The sequence below is a fragment of the Oncorhynchus keta genome, chromosome 19, assembly GCF_023373465.1.
Source record: "Oncorhynchus keta strain PuntledgeMale-10-30-2019 chromosome 19, Oket_V2, whole genome shotgun sequence".
NCBI lineage: Eukaryota > Metazoa > Chordata > Actinopteri > Salmoniformes > Salmonidae > Oncorhynchus > Oncorhynchus keta.
The window spans coordinates 46,454,626-46,473,796 of record NC_068439.1 but is presented as its reverse complement, the minus strand read 5'-3'; the positions used below and the strand labels follow the sequence as shown (position 1 = coordinate 46,473,796).

Here is a 19,171-nt window from a genome sequence, read left to right as displayed (position 1 = left end):
TCTTTGAAAGAGGACTCTCAGGGCTTCAGCAGTCAGCCCTGTCCTTCCCAGTGCTCTGTTTCAAATGGATTAAGTTCCTTTAGATGCTCTAGGCTAAATGTATGTCCTCTGTCCAAGGTGATCTACATGATGTGTGTGAACTCTGCACATGTAATACTACCTCACTTGTCTGATGTATATGACTTCCCTTCGATGCTGCTGAGGTGAATGGTGTTTCTCACCTCTCTTTTCTTCTTATTTGCGCTCTCTCTTCCTTTTCTCTTCCTCTCTATTAGATCCTCCAAGGCCCACCCAGGTCCTGTGGTCCACATAAGTGACAACCCCATGGATGAGGGAAAGGTATAGAGTGTCTCTCTGCCCACATATTGTGTACATTACATCTACGTGTGTGTATCGTTCCTTGTTGTTAATGTTGAAGAGTGTGCCATGCCCCCCGCCATCAATGAGTCTAAAGACAGACAGAAAGTCAGAGAGAAAGTCAGTCATGTGGGTGATGTTATAAAACATTATAGGTTTAGCCTTTATTAAACATTATAGGTTTAACCTTTATAAAACATTATAGGTTTAGCCTTTATAAAACATTATCGGTTTAGCCTTTATAAAACATTATAGGTTTAGTCTTTATAAAACATTATAGGTTTAGCCTTTATAAAACATTATAGGTTTAGCCTTTATAAAACATTATCGGTTTAGTCTTTATAAAACATTATAGGTTTAGTCTTTATAAAACATTATAGGTTTAGCCTTTATAAAACATTATAGGTTTACCCTTTATAAAACATTATCGGTTTAGTCTTTATAAAACATTATAGGTTTAGTCTTTATAAAACATTATAGGTTTAACCTTTATAAAACATTATAGGTTTAACCTTTATAAAACATTATAGGTTTAGCCTTTATGAAACATTAGAGGATTAGCCTTTATGAAACATTAGAGGTTTAGCCTTTATGAAAGGCATGGTTTGGTTAACCGATATCAATAAAACATTTAACAAAATGCACTTATTTTTCTTGTCGTTGGTTTAGAACCAAGGTCAAAAGGCGACTCCTATAAGCTGTGAATCCTGTATGCATTGTCCCCCCCTCCATCCCACCACAGCCTGCCGTGTGAATTTTGAGCATATTATTCCTTCTCTGACGTGGGTCATCTTCTCACCGGGGCCAAATCTCACTAGCTGCCTGTCACTTTTTCATTCCAGCTTATAATTGGATATGAGTCTGGGATCGTGGTCTTGTGGGATCTGAAATCAAAGAAGGCAGACTACCGGTACACTTATGACGAGGTAGGCACCATCTCCCACAATGCCTTTCAGTGCCTCTCTTCCAGTGATCTGGGGATCGCATGAAAATACTAAAAGAGGAATCAAATATTAATGAACTGCTTTGTATAAATATATGTGTGCTGTATATACAATATGTATGTGTTTGTATGTGTGTACTGTGTGTGTACTGTGTGCTTGTATGCCATATACATGGTTTGCCTTTGAGAGATCACATCAAATGGCTTTAGAGTCTGTGGAGGACTAGAGATGTAGTGGAGGCATGTACCTACTCTGATACCTTCTCTACACCCACACAGGTACACACACAAACACACACACACACACACACGTTAATACCTACTCGACATACACCAACACTCGTCTCAGCCTTCTGTGTTGTTGTGTGGGTCTGATGTGACATGTTCATCAGTGATCTAAGCCGCTCAGCGCTGGAGAGAAGAGAAGGCTTGTTTTGGCTCACCGCAGGCTCATTTTAGGAAATGGAAAAGGACGTCTCTGTCTCACATCACTGTGGGATACAAAATAGGGATTCTTGGCATAGAAAATTCTGAGTCTGTGTGATGGTTTGAAGTGTTATATTGGGTTTTGTCAGCTGATATTGAAGAAGGAAGAGAAGAGGATTGTTTGGTGTTTGTCTGTACCTGTACCCATACTGAGTTACAAGAGATGGGGAAACCAATACTACAGTAGGCTACACACAGTGTGTAGTCTCTTTTAGAACCACAGAACCCTGCTGTCTCTCCTGTGGCCCTCATTTTGTACTATAGAGGGTCGGACATTGGTGAAAAGTATTTTTTTTACTTGTTTCTCCGAGGCAACATCCTTTTCTAACAAACAACATCATTACTTGGTTGTATCTCTACTTGCAGTAGAGGTTTATTAAGCGGATTGAGTGGTTTTACAAAGACACACACAGAGACAGAGTCAGGCTTACAGTAATGAGTTTATGTGAAGACCCGTTCTTCTGTTGTAAGGGATTTCTTCCATTGATGGAGAGTCGAACCAAAATGCAGCGTGTAGATTGCGATCCATAATTTAATAAACAAACGTAACACGAATATAATACAAACACTACAAAAAACAATAAACGTAACGAAAACCAAAACAGCCTATACTTGTGTACACTAACACATAGACAGGAACAAGGACACTAAGGACAATCACCCACGACAAACTCAAAGAATATGGCTGCCTAAATATGGTTCCCAATCAGAGACAACGATAAACACCTGCCTCTGATTGAGAACCACTCCAGACAGCCATAGACTTTGCTAGATCACCCCACTAGCTACAATCCCGATATATACACACCACATACAAAAACCCATGCCACACCCTGGCCTGACCCAATAATTGAAGATAAACACAAAAGACCTCGACCAGGGCGTGACAGAACCCCCCCCCTAAGGTGCGGACTCCCGAACGCACCTCAAAACAATAGGGAGGGTCCGGGTGGGCGTCTGTCCATGGTGGCGGCTCCGGCGCAGGACGTGAACCCCACTCAGTCAATGTCTTAGTCCCCTCTCCTCGCGTCCCTCGATAGTCCACCCTCACCGCCGACCATGGCCTAGTAGTCCTCACCCAGAACCCCACTGGACTGAGGAGAAGATCGGGACTGAAGGGCAGCTCGGGACTGAGGCAGCTCGGGACTGAGGGAAAGCTCGGGAGTGAGAGAAAGCTCGGGAGTGAGAGGAAGCTCAGGAGTGAGAGGAAGCTCAGGAGTGAGAGGAAGTTCGGGAGTGAGAGGAAGCTCGGGAGTGAGAGGAAGCTCAGGAGTGAGAGGAAGCTCAGGAGTGAGAGGAAGCTCAGGCAGGTAGATAGATCTACCAGATCCTGGCTGGCTGGTGGTTTCAGCAGATCCTGGCTGACTGGCAGATCCTGGCTGACTGGCAGATCCTGGCTGACTGGCAGATCCTGGCCGACTGGCAGATCCTGGCCGACTGGCAGTTCTGGCAGATCCCGGCCGACTGGCAGTTCTGGAAGAGTCTGGCTGAATGGCGGATCTGGAAGAGTCTGGTTGACTGGCGGATCTGGAAGAGTCTGGCTGACTGGCGGATCTGGAAGAGTCTGGCTGACTGGCGGATCTGGAAGAGTCTGGCTGACTGGCGGATCTGGGAGAGTCTGGCTGACTGGCGGACCTGGAAGAGTCTGGCTGACTGGCGGATCTGGAAGAGTCTGGTTGACTGGCGGATCTGGAAGAGTCTGGTTGACTGGCGGATCTGGAACAGTCTGGTTGACGGGCGGATCCTGGCAGACTGAAAGATTTGGCTGCTCCATGCTGACTGGCGGCTCTGGCTGCTCCACGCTGACTGGCGGCTCTGGCTGCTCCATGTAGGCTGACAGCTCTGGCGGCTTCTTACAGACTAGCAGCTCTGGTGGCCCCGTGCAGACTGCCAGCTCCTTGCAGACTGACAGCTCCTTGCAGACTGACAGCTCCTTGCAGACTGGCAGCTCCTTGCAGACTAGCAGCTCCTTGCAGACTGGCAGCTCATTGCAGACTGACAGCTCTGGCTTCTTCATGCAGACTGACAGCTCTGGCTGCTTCATGCAGACTGACAGCTCTGGCTGCTCCATGCAGACTGACAGCTCTGGCTGCTCCATACAGACTGGCAGCTCTGACTGCTCCATGCAGGCTGGCAGCTCTGGCTGCTCCGTGCAGGCTGGCAGCTCTGGCTGCGCTGAACAGACAGGAGACTCCAGCAGCGCTGGAGAGGCGGGAGACTCCGACAGTGCAGGAGAGGCGAGGCGCACTGTAGGCCTGATGCGTGGTGCTGGCACTGGTGGTACTGAACCGAGGACACGCACAGGAAGCCTGGTGCGGGGAGCTGCTACCGGAGGGCTGGGGTGTGGAGGTGGTACTGGATAGACCAGACCGTGCAGGCGCACTGGAGCTCTTGAGCACCGAGCCTGCCCAACCTTACCTAGTTGAATACTCTCGGTCGCCCTGCCAGTGCGGCGAGGTGGAATAGCCCGCACTGGGCTATGCAGGCGAACCAGAGACACCGAGCGCAAGGCTAGTGCCATGTAATCCGGCCCAAGGAGACGCACTGGGGACCAGATGCGTAGAGCCGGCTTCATGGCATTTGGCTCGACGCTCAATCGAGTCCGGCCGATACTCGGAGCTGGAATATACCGCACCGGGCTATGCACCCGCACTGGGGACACCGTGCGCACCACTGCATAACACGGTGCCTGCCCGGTCTCTCTAGCCCCCCGGTAACCACAGGAAGTTAGCGTAGGTCTCCTACCTAGCATAGCCCTACTCCCTGTGAGCCCCCCCCCCAAGAAATTTTTGGGGCTGACTCTCGGGATTCCATCCGCTTCGCCGTGCTGCCTCCTCATACCTGCGCCTCTAAGCTTTCGCCGCCTCCAGTTCTTCCTTGGGGCGGCGATATTCTCCAGGCTGAGCCCAGGGTCCTTTACCGTCCAGTTCGCCCTCCCACGTCTATTTCTCCAGGTATTGCAGCCTCTCCCACTGCAGCTGCTGCTGCTCCTGCTGCTGCTGCCTCTGTTGCCTCTCCTGCGGATCCTGCCTGTTGACACGCTGCTTGGTCCGTTTGTGGTGGGTGATTCTGTAAGGGATTTCTTCCATTGACGGAGAGTCGGACCAAAATGCAGCGTGTAGATTGCGATCCATAATTTAATAAACAAACGTAACACGAATATAATACAAACACTACAAAAAACAATAAAAGTAACGAAAACCGAAACAGCCTATACTTGTGTACACTAACACATAGACAGGAACAAGGACACTAAGGACAATCACCCACGACAAACTCAAAGAATATGGCTGCCTAAATATGGTTCCCAATCAGAGACAACGATAAAGCAATGTAGTGCGCTGCCAACCCACAGCTCTCTGCTTCCTCCCCCAACAGGATGGGTAGCCTATTCTCATCAGAGAGGTCTTTGAAACCTGGTTTTATATTTTTTATATTTTGTCAGGAAATGCAGCTCTGTCTCAGGTTCTGCTGTGGTGCCGTGGTGGCACAGCCTTACCTCTACTTGGAGCCAGGTTTTCCTGTGTCTACCCTTCTCAATGGCAAGGCTGTGCTCACTGAGCCCGTACTCTGTCAAGGTTTTTCTAAGGTTTTGATCAGTAACCATGGTCAAATAGTTAGCCATGGTGTACTGTCTATTTAGGGCTAGATAGCACTGCATTTTGCTTTGTGCTTGTACTTGTGTTTCCCAATAAGCAATGTAGTTTTGTTTTAATTGTGTAATTGTTTTATTCTGATTGATTGGATGTTCTGGCCCTGAGGCTTCAGTGTATTAGTAGAATAGGTTTGTGAACTCAGCCCCAGGACCAAATCCAAATAAAATCAAATCAAATGGGTGTCAATTAATCAAAGTGGGACAACATTTGTACCAGGTACAGTTGAAGTGGGAAGTTTACATCAAATCAAAATCAAATCAAATTGTATTTGTCACATACACATGGTTATCAGATGTTAATGCGAGTGTAGCGAAATGCTTGTGCTTCTAGTTCCGACAATGCAGTAATAACCAACAAGTAATCTAGCAAACAATTCCAAAACTACTATCTTATAGACACAAGTGTAAGGGAATAAAGAATATGTACATAAAGATATATGAATGAGTGATGGTACAGAGCGGCATAGGCAAGATACAGTAGATGGTATTGAGTGCAGTATATACATATGAGATGACTATGTAAACAAAGTGGCATAGTTAAAGTGGCTAGTGATACATGTATTACATAAGGATGCAGTAGATGATATAGAGTACAGTATATACGTATACATATGAGATGAATAATGTAGGGTATGTAAACATTATATTAGGTAGCATTGTTTAAAGTGGCAAGTGATATATTTTACATAATTTCTCATCAATTCCCATCTCGGTCCTAGCTTTGATGCACCTGTACTGACCTCGCCTTCTGGATGATAGCGGGGTGAACAGGCAGTGGCTCGGGTGGTTGTTGTCCTTGATGATCTTTATGGCCTTCCTGTGACATCGGGTGGTGTAGGTGTCCTGGAGGGCAGGTAGTTTGCCCCCGGTGATGCGCTGTGCAGAACTCACTACCCTCTGGAGAGCCTTACGGTTGTGGGCGGAGCAGTTGCCGTACCAGGTGGTGATACAGCCCGACAGGATGCTCTCGATTGTGCATCTGTAGCAGTTTGTGAGTGCTTTTGGTGACAATCCGAATTTCTTCAGTTTGTCTGTGATGTGTACGCCGAGGAACTTAAAACTTACTACCCTCTCCACTACTGTCCCATCGATGTGGATAGGGGGGTGTTCCCTCTGCTGTTTCCTGAAGTCCACAATCATCTCCTTAGTTTTGTTGACGTTGAGTGTGAGGTTATTTTCCTGACACCACACTCCGAGGGCCCTCACCTCCTCCCTGTAGGCCGTCTCGTCGTTGTTGGTAATCAAGCCTACCACTGTTGTGTCGTCCGCAAACTTGATGATTGAGTTGGAGGCGTGCGTGGCCACGCAGTCGTGGGTGAACAGGGAGTACAGGTGAGGGCTCAGAACGTACCCTTGTGGGGCCCCAGTGTTGAGGATCAGCGGGGTGGAGATGTTGTTGCCTACCCTCACCACCTGGGGGCGGCCCGTCAGTGTTAAATGACCAGCTGGATGCATACAGGGCTTGGTAATGATATGAGAGGGGGTCACTATATTTTAGATGTTTCCAAAACTTAATAGCTCTTTTTTGAGTTTTTATTATTAGTGGATATTGGCCAAATTCTGCATTGTTTGTAGTTTTCCTCTGGACATGTAGGACAATCTTACAGAACTCTGCATGCAGGGCTTCAATGGGGTGTTTGTCCCATTTGGTGAAATTTGTTTTTTAATGGTCGAAGAATGCCCTGTGTGCTTTCTCTGTCAGTTCATTCACTGCATCATTATGGTGTCCAGTTGAGCTTATTTTAAAACTTAAGTAATTGTAGTGTGTGCACTACTCTATATATTTTGTACCAATAGAGAACTTTGGTCTAATTCCCTGAGATCTGGATATTCTCTGGAAAATCATTATTTTAGTCTTTATTTTAATTTTAGAGCCCAGGTCTGGCAGTACTGCTCTTGCAGGTCCAGGCTCTGCTGTAGGCCATGTGCTGTGGGTGACAGCAGTCATAGGTCATCTGCGAAGAGTAGGCATTTAATCTCTGACTTGTGGAGACTAACATCAGGGGCTGAGGATTTTTCTAGAATAGTGGCCAATTCGTTGATGTAAATATTGAAGAGTGCAGGGCTCAGATTGCAACCCTGGCGAAGGCCCCGCCCCTGGTTAAAGAATTAAGTAATTTTCTTGCCAATTTTAATGATGCACGTATTGCCAGTATACATTGATTTATTTATGTCATATGTTTTACCCCCTACACCACTCTTAATAACTTTGTAGAACAGTCATATATGCCAAATAGATTCAAATGCTTTTTTGAAGTCGATAAAGCAAGCGTATATTTTGGTATTATTTTGGTGGACATATTTATCTATCAGGGCATGTAGGGTGTAAATATGATCAGTCATGCGATGTTTTGGTATAAATCCAATTGGGCTTTTACTCAAGACATTGTGCTTATTAAGGAAGTTTAGAACTCTTACATTTATAATACTACAGAAAACCTTCCACAGGTTACTGTTCACACAAATGCCTCTGTAATTGTTAGGGTCAAATTTGCCTCCGTTCTTAAAGACTGGGGTTATGAGTCCTTGATTCCAGATAACCTACACTTTTATATTAAACAGTTTTAATATAGGCAATTGAAATTTTGCCCTAGTGAGTTTTTGCATCTCATTTAGGATGCCATCAGGTCCACATGCTTTTTTTTTACATTTGAGGGCCTGAAGTTTCTTATAGAGCTGCTGGTCAGTAATTGGGGAGTCCAGTGGATTTTGATTGTCCTTCATAGCTTTTTCTAATCCATTCAACTTTTAATGAATTTGCCATTGCTCTGCGTTTCTGTCAATTTGAACGGTGTTGTAGAGTGTTTTAAAATGGGTTGTCCGTATGTCACCATTTTGTATAATTTTGCTAATTCCTGTTGTTTAGATTTTGGGGGGGATTTTCCAATTTAGCCATTGGTTGTTTGTGTTTATGGACTCCTCAGTTAGCGTCAGCTGCTTGCTGTTGTACTCGGCTTTTTTGTTTCTGAGTGTACGTTCATAGAGTTTTTAAGTCTCACAGTAATGAAGGCGTAATTCACCATGATTTGGGATAGTGTTGGATAGTGTTCTAAGTTTGTTCCTGACAATCTGCATCAAGCCAGGTGTCATATGTGGTCTTTTTTGTTTTGTTTGTATCAATTTCAGTTGTGCTTCTTTTGCCATTTGCCTGAATATATAGTTGATGTTTTTTACTTCTAGATTGATGCCTTCTTTACTGTGAGTGAATGTGGTATCCAGAAAGTTATCTGAGACTGTTTGGATATTTTGGTTACAGGTTGCTTGCTGGTATTCTTCTGTGCTGTTTTGGGCCCATCTGTATGAATTTCTGATGTTGTACAACTTACTGGGCTGTGAATGTGTGGTTGATTCCATGTCTGTTCTTTTGAGGAACAACGTAATTTGGCTGTGATCAGACAGAGGTGTTAGTGGCTTGACAGTGAATGAGCTGAGAGTGAAATGGTCGATGTCTGTGATCATATAGTCTACTGTGCTGTGGCCAAGAGGTGAGCAATAGGTGAATCTCCCCAAAGAGATAACCTACCATTGACAAAATACAGAACCAGGCTTCTACAGAGCTGCAACAGTTCCCTTCTGTTTTTGTTGATGGTGCTGTCACTGTTGTTTCTATGGGGAAGATTAAGGCAGTTAGAAACAGTATGGCCTGTATAAAGCTGTCCCCTCGTGTGGTCGTTATATCAGGTAGTGTTCCTGTGTGTGCGCATTTGTGTCCCCACAGACGAGCACATTTCCCTGGGCCTGGAAATGGCACATTTCCTCCTCAAGGGTGGGGAAGCTCTCCTCTGAGTAATATGGGGATTCTGAAGGGGGGGGATATATATGGCGCAAAGGAACACACATTTTTCTGTCAGTACAAGTTATTTTTTCAGTTTGAACCAAATGTGATATTTACCAATTTTGAGGGAATCAATTAGATTTTGTAGTTCGGATTTGTACCAAATGATCAGTCCTCCAGAGTCTCTGCCTCTATTGACAGAGCTGTGTTTCTGTGATGACACAATTACCTCTCTGTAGCCTGTGGGACAGTGAGTGACAGTGTCAGCCTTACACCATGTATCCTGCAGAATGATGACGTCAGCCTCTTTAAGATTTTTATTGAACTCCAGTGCTAAACTCTTCAGTCCAAGGTTGATGAGTTTAGGCCCTGAATGTTCAACATGAATAGCAGTCGGAAATAAGAATATAAATACAGGAACTATTAAGTTGTTAAGAATGAGATAAACAGGATAACAGCTAACATTTTTTTCTGTTATATATTCTCCTATTCATTGAACAAGGAAACTTGTAGTACAATAGGTGTGTGTGTGTGTGTGTGTGTGTGTGTGTGTGTGTGTGTGTGTGTGTGTGTGTGTGTGTGTGTGTGTGTGTGTGTGTGTGTGTGTGTGTGTGTGTGTGTGTGTGTGTGTGTGTGTGTGTGAGTGTGAGTGTGTGTAGTTTAGTGCCTTATGTATTGGAGGGGCTGTTTAACCTCACTCAATCCTACAGGGTTCTCCTGTCCTCTGACGACCTTTGCGTAGGTGCGCTGGTCCTGCTGTTGGGCCCTGTGGGGTGGAGGAGGGCCAGTTCTGGGCCGTTGGGTTTCCTCTCTGGTTTGGTAGAGATGGTGGTCTGGTAGTAGGGGTAGTAGGCTGGGCCCAGTCCAGTCTGGCTATGCCGATGGAAGTGGTGGTGCTCTGGTGGTGGATGGGGCCTGTGGGGTGTGCTTGGTCTGGTGTGGCGTAGAGGGGGCCTGGGGCTCCTTGGTGGTGCAGTTTGGTATGGGTCTCTGGGTGGTTCTCTGTCCAGTGCGGCATGGGGTGTTTGTCTACCCAAGTGCCATGTCCTTTAGAGACTTGGCAAACATCCCTACTGTCTGCTTCCTCAGGTGGGAGTGGTCATGCAGATGCTCTGGGGTGATTGTTGGGTGGTGAGGAACGTGCATGTTCGGGAGTAGGCCACATCCTCTGGTGATGTCAGTGTTGACTTTCTGAATGGTACAGGGATGAAAGTCTTTGCGGGGCAGCAGAGTGGAGATGGTGATGTGGAAGTTGGGGGACCGCTCAGAGGCCCTCTCTGCTACTCTGTTGACCAGGCTGCCTACTCTCTCCTGCTCCTCTCGCAGGTTGTTGGTGCCGGTGTGAATAATACTGTAGCCTGGTGTGCCAAAGTCAGGCTGGGACAAGATGTGAAGGGCATCCTGTGTTTTGGGGTAATGCATTTTGCACACCTTGTGGTGGGGTAAGAGTTTATCCTCTTGGATGAATTTCCCATTTGAGTCAATGAGGATGGCACCTCAGTGGGTTTTACCATATTGGTGGGTTTACGGTCTGGGGCTGGGGTACACAGGGTCTGTGTACGAGGAGGGATGTTTGGGGGTGTGTCGGCTGGGGGGGGCTATGCTACAGCACCCTTTTGATGACAGACAACTCCTTTGCCATCTCCTCCTTTACCTGTCCTAGCTCTCTCCTGATGGTGGCCTTTACCTCCTCAAGCACTGTGGTAATGTTCTCTCTCAGCTCCTGGACAGAGTTCTTCATCGGGATCCTGCACTGGTTGGGTCCTGCACTGTCTCACAGCAGGCTGATGGTATGCTGATGGTAGTGTGGTCATGGCTCTGGTGGTCGTAGGTAGGCATGGGGTAGGATATACCTGATGTGTGGGTGTGGGCCTGGGCTCCTGCTGTTGGAGTTCCTGAAGTGAGGGGAGAGGTCAGGGTGTTGTCCTTGTCTTTTTTAGTTTCCGCTATCTTCCTTAAGGTGGGGAAGTCCCGCGCAAAAGTCCTGAGTGCAGCCTCACTCCCCTGGAACATGAGAGTGCCATTTACCGTCAGAAACCTGTTGTCCTGGTCCTTCTCGCTGTTCTCAAAAATGTGGATTTGCCTTCCCTTACAGATTCCTTTCTTTGTTCGTATACCTTAAATGTCTGGTTACAGTTGTATGCCAGGCAGTAGTGTTGTCTGTGTAAAATAACAGGTTTGTAACAGTCCTGCTGTGTGAGCAGTCGGCAAACAAAGCGTCCGGGTTCTCCCTCAGAATTCTGTGTTTAAACTGATTCTTCCCATTCTCTGATTTGATTTCTGCTGGAAATGTAAAAGTAAAATGGGGGGGTCTCTCCCACTCTGTTTCTGCTGGTGCTGCCTCAGTGGCCATGTTTCTATGGTTACCACTAGTAAACAGTTGGAGCTAGATGAATATGGCTAGCTAGCACGATTAAAATCGTCTCATCCATTAAAATCCTCTCATCCTCGGTCTTTTAACTCACTCTGTCAATCTCACTCTTTCTCTCTCTCTTTCCCTCCCCCCTCCTTCCCCCTCCCCTGGGTGAGATGATATCTCGGTCTCCTTTCCCTGGTCCTAAGGCTTACATAGTGATCCTCCTTGGCAGCCATGTTGTTTTCTCCTGGGAGTGGTTGTGTCTCTCCTCTCCAACCCTGTAGTAACCCCTCCCCAGAGGCTGGCTGCTCTACAGCTGCTGACTCTGTACTTTGTGGCTCATTAACACTGGGGAAAACATCACAGTATCTACATCTCTGCCATGCTGTGGCATTACAGCTGATGTGCTCGTGTCATCGCCTGCTGCTACTGACTAATTCAGGGTCAGATCTATGTTCATCAGTCTGAACCCAAGTTATTAAGAGCTGAACATTAAAGCTGCCCTTGGATAATTTTTCTGTACTGTAGAATAGACTATGGATGAGATGTAGTTATGATGACTATATTATGAGTCGGATGATAATGCTTGATTCCTGGATCGACAAATAGTATTTCCTGCCAAATAATAGGTTTTGTGCTATTTGCAGAGCTACACCTCCCCCGCCAAACATACATGCGCAACAATCTTGTCAACAGCTTGTGTCAATTACAGAACATTTCCTAGGTTTTTCTACCTGCAGCAATACTGGTGGATAATGCTGGTAATAACGGTAAAAGCCCAGTGCCTCCATTTCCACACCAAAAATGCACGGCCCTAAGTATAGGACACAGATAGAGTAAAGGACATAGGGAATAAAGCTGGCAGCATACTGTAGAGGACATTGGATGTGGCCTAGTCCTTACATTTCTCTAGTCGCGTGAGGACATCTTCTATAACCTCACTAATTACAGTAAACTCTCTCCATCTTTGTCACACCTAACCACAGTGTGTATGTAGAGGAATTCCAACACCCTCAAACAGCTGATCATTCTTCCTCCCCTTGCGTCTGTCTCCCAGTCTTTCTCCCTGTCATGGCTCAGTGCTATCTCTGCGGGTGCAGTGACTGTGAGCACCAGAGAGAAGATGGAGATGGAGAGAGCATCAGTCACCTCAGCCCTGCTCTGTCTGACTAAGTGCCTCAGCCTGATGAATAGCCTGCCAACACAGGAGCCTGCCTCAGATTTCTATATCCCTCTCTTTCTCTCTCATTCTCCCTATCTTTTTTCACTCCTTCTCTCATTTTGTCACTCTCTCGAAATGTAAACTATACACAATTCAAAAACAACATCAGCTATTTCTAGTAGCCAGACACCATACTTTTGTGCTAATGGGACCCTTGGCAGATGTGGTATTAACTGCTCTCCCAGTTCCCGCCCCAGCCCCTGCATCTGTCAAATGCTCAGTTATGTGGTTGGCCAGGGACCTTATCTCAGCTCACTTAACAAATAGCTGCAGATGACCCTACTGTATGCCTGTTAGCTCTTATGGGAATGAGCAGAATACCTTCTCTGACTTTAAATCTGGTAGTGGGCTTGGTTAAAAAAATGGACACAATTGATATTTGAGTACAGGACTCGTGTCTTGACATTCTGGTTCTCTTGAAAACATGGCCTCTTAAGGATCTGCCCCTTTAAAAAAAATGTTTTGGCCTAAAATTACATCCCCAAATCTAACTGCCTGTAGCTCAGGCCCTGAAGCATGGATATGCATATTATTGGTACCATTTGAAAGGAAACACTTTCAAGTTTGTGCAAATGTGAAAGGTACGTAGGAGAATATTACACAATATATCTGGTAAAAGATGATACAAAGAAAACAACAACTGTTATTTTTTATTTTTTGTACCATCATATTTGACATGCAAGAGAAATGCCATAATGTATTATTCCTACCCAGGTGCAATTAAAATTTTGGCCACTAGATGGCAGCAGTGTATGTGCAAAGTTTAAGACTGATCCAATGCACCCTTGCATTTCTGTTGAAAATGTTGTATCAAGACTGCCCAAATGTGCCTCATTTGTTTATTAATAACTTTTCATGTTCAAAATTGTGCACTCTTAAACCATAGCGTGGTATTCTTTCACTGTAATAGTTATACTGTAAATTGGACAGTGCAGTTAGATTAACAATAATTTAAGCTTTCTGCCAGTATCAGATATGTCTATGTCTTGGAAAACGTTTGCTCAACCGTCCCGTGGAAGGGACACCGATTCTGAAGAAGTTTTAAGTGATTCTGTAGACATTGAAATAAATTATTATAATGTGTTTAGATGTGGCAGATTACAGAAAGGGGGAGGAGTGGCCATATATGTTAAAACAAAATATTTCTGTTCCCAAGAAATTTGAGCTCCTGGCTATAGATGTGTCCATAAACCAGAATACACATTTATTTGTTGCGGCCCTCCTGTCGCCATGGCAGATGCTAATGGTGCGTTGACTCTCACTCAACATCAAGAAAACAAAGGAGATGATCATGGACTTCAGGAAACAGCAGAGGGAGCACCCCCTATACACATCAACTGGACAGCAGTGGAGAAGGTGGAAAGTTCTGGGGCATACATATCACTGACAAACTGAAATGGTCCACCCACACAGACAGTGTGGTGAAGAAGGCGCAACATCGCCTCTTCAACCTCAGGAGGCTGAAGAAATTTGGCTTGTCACCGCCTAGTACATCAACTGGACCACCCACAACCACAGGGCTCTCCAGAGGGTGGTGCGGTTTGCAAACTACTTGCCCTCCAGGACACCTACAGCACCCGATGTCACAGGAATGCCAAAAAGATCAAGAAGGACAACAACCAGACGAGTCACTGTTCACCGGCCTGTTCACCTGCTATCATCCAGAAGGCAAGGTCAGTACAGGTGCATCAAAGCTGGGACTGAGAGACTGAAAAACTGCTTTTATCTCAAGGCCATCAGAGTGTTAAATAGCCATCACTAGCACAGAGATGCTGCTGCCTACAATACACAGACTTGAAATCATTGGCCACTTTAATAAATTGAACAGTAGTCACTTTAATAATGTCACTTTCATAATGTTTACACATCTTGCATTACTCATTTCAAATGTACAGTTGAAGTCATATGTTTACATACACTTAGGTTGGAGTCATTAAAACTTGTTTTTCAACCACTCCATACATTTCTTGCTAACAAACTATAGTTTTGGCAAGTTGGTTAGGACATCTACTTTATGCATGACACAAGTAATTTTTACAACGATTGTTTACAGACAGATTATTTCACTTTTAATTCACTGTATCACAATTACATACACTAAGTTGACTGTGCTTTTAAACAGCTTGGAAAATTCCAGACAATTATGTCATGGCTTTAGAAGCTGCTGATAGGCTGATTGACATAATTTGAGTCAATTGGAGGTGTACCCGTGGATGTATTTCAAGACCTACCTTCTATACGCAGTGCCTCTTTGCTTGACATTGTGGGAAAATCAAAAGAAATCAGCCAAGACCTTAGAAAAAGAATTGTAGACCTCCACAAGTCTGGTTTATCCCTGGGAGCAATTTTCAAATGCCTGAAGGTACCATGTTCATCTGTACAAACAATAGTACGAAAGTATAAACACCATGGGACCACGCAGCCATCATACAGCTCAGGAAGGAGACGCATTCTGTCTCCTAGAGATTAAGATATTTTTGTGCAAAAAGTGCAAATCAATCCCAAAACAATAGCAAAGGACCTTGTGAAGATGCTGGAGGAAACAGGTACAAAAGTATCTATATCCACAGTAAAATGAGTCCTATATCGACATAACCTGAAAGGGCGCTCAGCGAGGAAGAAACCAATGCTCCAAAACCGCCATTAAAAATCCAGACTACGGTTTGCAACTGAACATGGGAACAAAGATCGTACGATTTGGAGAAATGTCCTCTGGTCTGGTGAAACAAAAATAGAACTGTTTGGCCCATTCAGCAACCTGCCCAGATCAGCGTTGCCCGTTTGTCCCTCATTTGTCCCTCCCTGCGTGGTTTCCTACTACAGTGCTCCTTCTACTTTTTGCACCAGTTGGGAGCTCCGACCACCGAGAGGTTCAAAGTTGCCATGGTTATTTCTCTACTGACTGGGCAGGCATTGGAAAGGGCCACGGGCAGCTGGGAGAGAGGAGGAGCTGGATTCGAATGAGGGGTCCGTGGCTCGGTTTAGAGGTATCTTCGATCATCCACTGGAAGGCAGAGATGGGGGTGAGCGCCTACTCCATAATACAGCAGGAGGACCAGACTGCTGCCGAGTATGCGCACACCTTCCGGACAATAGCAGCATCCAGCGGATGGAATGAGCTGGCGCTTTGTACGCTATTCAGAAGAGGACTGCAGATGGAACTGGCCTTTCAGGTTCAGATGGAACTGGCCTGTCGAGACAACAACCTCTCCTTGGACGCACTCATCGCGATGGATAACCTTCTTCGGGAGTGTCGGCACTCTCATCGCTTCTCTCCCTCCCTCAGTGAACACTTTGGATTAGAGCCTAAACCCATGGAGATAGGGGTCACAAGCCTCCCCATGACGGAGACAGCTGGGGCTCTGTCTCTATTGTGGTCAAGCAGGGCACCAGCTCCAGCAGTGTCCAATACTTCCCAACTCTGGATCCACAAGAGCAGAGGGATTGTCACGTGATCTTCCACCTCCTGGGGCAGGTGTAAGTATCCCTTCTTCATCACTTTCTGCCAAACCCTTTTTGGTGGTGATCACACTAATTGACTGTCCCTCATGTACTGTTTCTACAGCATTAGTGGATTCTGGTGGCGCTGGGAACTTTATAGACCAGACCCTTGCCTCCTCTCTCAACATCACCTCATACCCGCTCTCCTCTCCTTTTCCAGTTCAAGCCCTCGATAATCGGCCATTAGGTGCCGAGACCATCACACACATCACCAAACCACTCACCCTCACTGTGGAGTCCATCCATCAGGAGAGCATCCCGTAAATTAATCTCCAGAGCACCAGCTCACAAGATAATCCTCGGTCTCCCTTGGCTTTAATGCCACAACCCCACCATCTCATGGTCGATGATGAAAATAACAGACTGGTCACCCGAATGCTGGAGGACCTGCTTCCCCCTTCCCTGTGGTTCCACGTCAGTTGAGAGTCCTGTGGTTGCCCTTCAGCCCAATATCCCGAAGGTATACCAGGACCTGCGAGGAGTATTTTCCAATTCCCACACCACCTGTCTCCCTCCTCATCACCCCTGGGACTGTGCCATCAACCTGCGAACAGGCTCTGTGCCCCCGCACAGACCCATCTACCCTCTGTCGGTGGCTGAAACCAAGGCCATGGAGGAGTACATCCATGAGGCGCTCCAACAAGGTTTCATCCGCACGTCCACTTCTCCTGCATCGGCATGTTTCTTCTTCGTGGCCAAAAAGGATGAAAGGATGATGGACTCAATTAATCATCACCAAGCACCGTTACCCTCTCCCGTTGGTGTTGGCAGCCATCGAACAGCTCCGCGGGGCCTGGTTATTTACCAAGTTGGACCTGCAGAAGTACATACGATCTCATCCGCATCCGGGAGAGGGATGAATGGAAGACCGCTTTTAGCCCAATATCTGGTGGAGTACTGTGTGATGCCATTTGGCTTTGCCAATGCTCCGTAAGTGTTCCAGGCATTCATCAATGAGTTCTTTCGGCACATGCTCAGACGCCAGGTGGTTGTGTATATCGACGTCATCCTGGTCTACTTGGTTTCCTTGGAGGATCATATTGCTCATGTCCTAGTGGTTCTCGAACGCCTCCTGGCTAACCACCTGTTTGTCATGGCTGAGAAGTGTCAGTTTCACCTGGAGGCTGTCTCCTTCCTACGCTAACAAATCAGCCCGCAAGGAGTGAAGATGGATGTCAAGAAGGTATTCTGGACATTCTGGATCCCAACATCATCCATGATTTCCATCTTCGCCGCCCGGACAGGCCGCTCCTCATCGTCGGGGCCGTTCCTCTGGCCAGCGTCGTCCTGTGGCTGGAGCCCCGCGTCTGGGGGTAATGTCACATCTCCGGTTTTACTAACCACCGGTCTTAGGAACCTTCCTGTGCACCTGTGCTTCATCATTAGGCACACCTGTACTCCATTACCTCCCATTTATCTGGCACTCCCTTAGGTTTTTTCCCAAGGTAGTATTGTTTCTGTTGTTCATGTCTAGATGCTACTGCTACGTTGTATCGTTCCATGTTTCTTGTTATATTAAACTTACCACCTGCTTTTCGACTCCTAAAGTTTACGTTACAGGTTGTATGTATAAAAGGCAACATTATGCTGACCTCTTCATTTACCTAGGCTTTTGATACTGTTGATCACTCACTGCTAATTCAGAGGCTTTCCTCATTTGACCTAGACCAGGCTGCATGTAACTGGTTTAAAAATGACTTGACAGATAGAACTCAGTGTGTATCTACTGATGGTGTAAAACACGTTTCCTTGATATTACAAAATATTTCCCACGGGCCAATTCTAGGTCCTGTACTATTTGTGACTCACCACCTGGAGTCGGTCTTATGTAGCAAAATGTGAAATTGTGTTTTAGAAATTGGATAAAAGTAGAGACCCAGAGCTACAAAATGATATATCATACACTGCATTTGAGGAACAATGGAAAAGTAATTATTCTTTGAAAGTTGATCAACTTGTAAACTCCCTTTTGAGAAAATCGCCTTTGAATGTTTTGGTATCTAGTGAAGAGCTCTTCTTTGTCTACACCCATTCAGCATCGTTCACACCCTCTTAAGCTTTAGCCTCACTCTGGCCGATGACATGTTTACCTCTGGTTAACATCAAAACAGCCTAACCAGCTCTGCTGGCAACAATTTCCTAACACTTTTTTTGCAGAACTTTACTGACACCGGCCATATTCAACGGTGTTGTACACACAACACATAACGTTAGCTAACGAACTAGCCAGCTAATGTTAGCTAGTTAAACAACAATGAACAATGTGCCAACAGTCCTAACAGTAAGTTCTAACTAGAAAAGCAAAAAGCTCTGCGAAACAAATAATAACATCAGCAAGGGAGCCAGCCAGCTCTCTTAGCTAGCTAGCTAACAGTACACTTTAGCTTGAAATGAAACCACTTTCTGGCAAAATTAGAAACGTGTAATATCTGAAAATGTAGATAGCTAACGCTAGACTATCTTACCTGTATACATCAACATGCATCATGGACGCGTCTCCCTGTCAGGAATGCCATACTGCGGTTGCCCTTAGTTTGAAGATGTAATCCGGAGACAAGTGTTTTCTCCATCTCTTTAGCTATCATACTCTATTTCCATTGATCTCAAAACTTGATCCCTCAGAAAATAGAGAGGAACACTTGCAGCTCAACTACACAATACTTTAAAAAAGGCACGTTGGACAGGATTCCCAACAGTGACTAATGAGCTCAAATAGACAGACACCTTCAATATGGCAGACCAATCCTTTCTCCTCTCTCGTCATGTCCAGCCCACTCATTATCTCAGCCAATCATGGCTAGTGGAAAGGTTGCCAACTTTTTCTGTGGCTTAACCAACATTTACAGATGGTATACAAGTTTGTTATTTAGGCACAT

At 45.8% G+C, this 19,171-nt stretch overlaps 1 protein-coding gene across 5 annotated transcripts in view; it reads left to right on the top strand.

Annotated features, from left to right (window-relative positions):
• The window catches only part of LOC118398375 (syntaxin-binding protein 5), a 157,639-nt gene that overhangs the window by 90,030 nt on the left and 48,438 nt on the right, over window positions 1–19,171 (top strand). For 4 of the 5 annotated variants that reach the window (XM_052470656.1, XM_052470655.1, XM_052470654.1 and 1 more), the window contains 2 exons: window positions 276–339; window positions 1,200–1,283. The exons of the other annotated variant lie outside the window; for it this stretch is intronic. In XM_052470656.1, coding sequence (XP_052326616.1) covers window positions 276–339; window positions 1,200–1,283 — 148 coding nt within the window. The remainder of the gene's footprint in view (window positions 1–275; window positions 340–1,199; window positions 1,284–19,171) is intronic. 5 annotated transcript variants of the gene reach the window in all.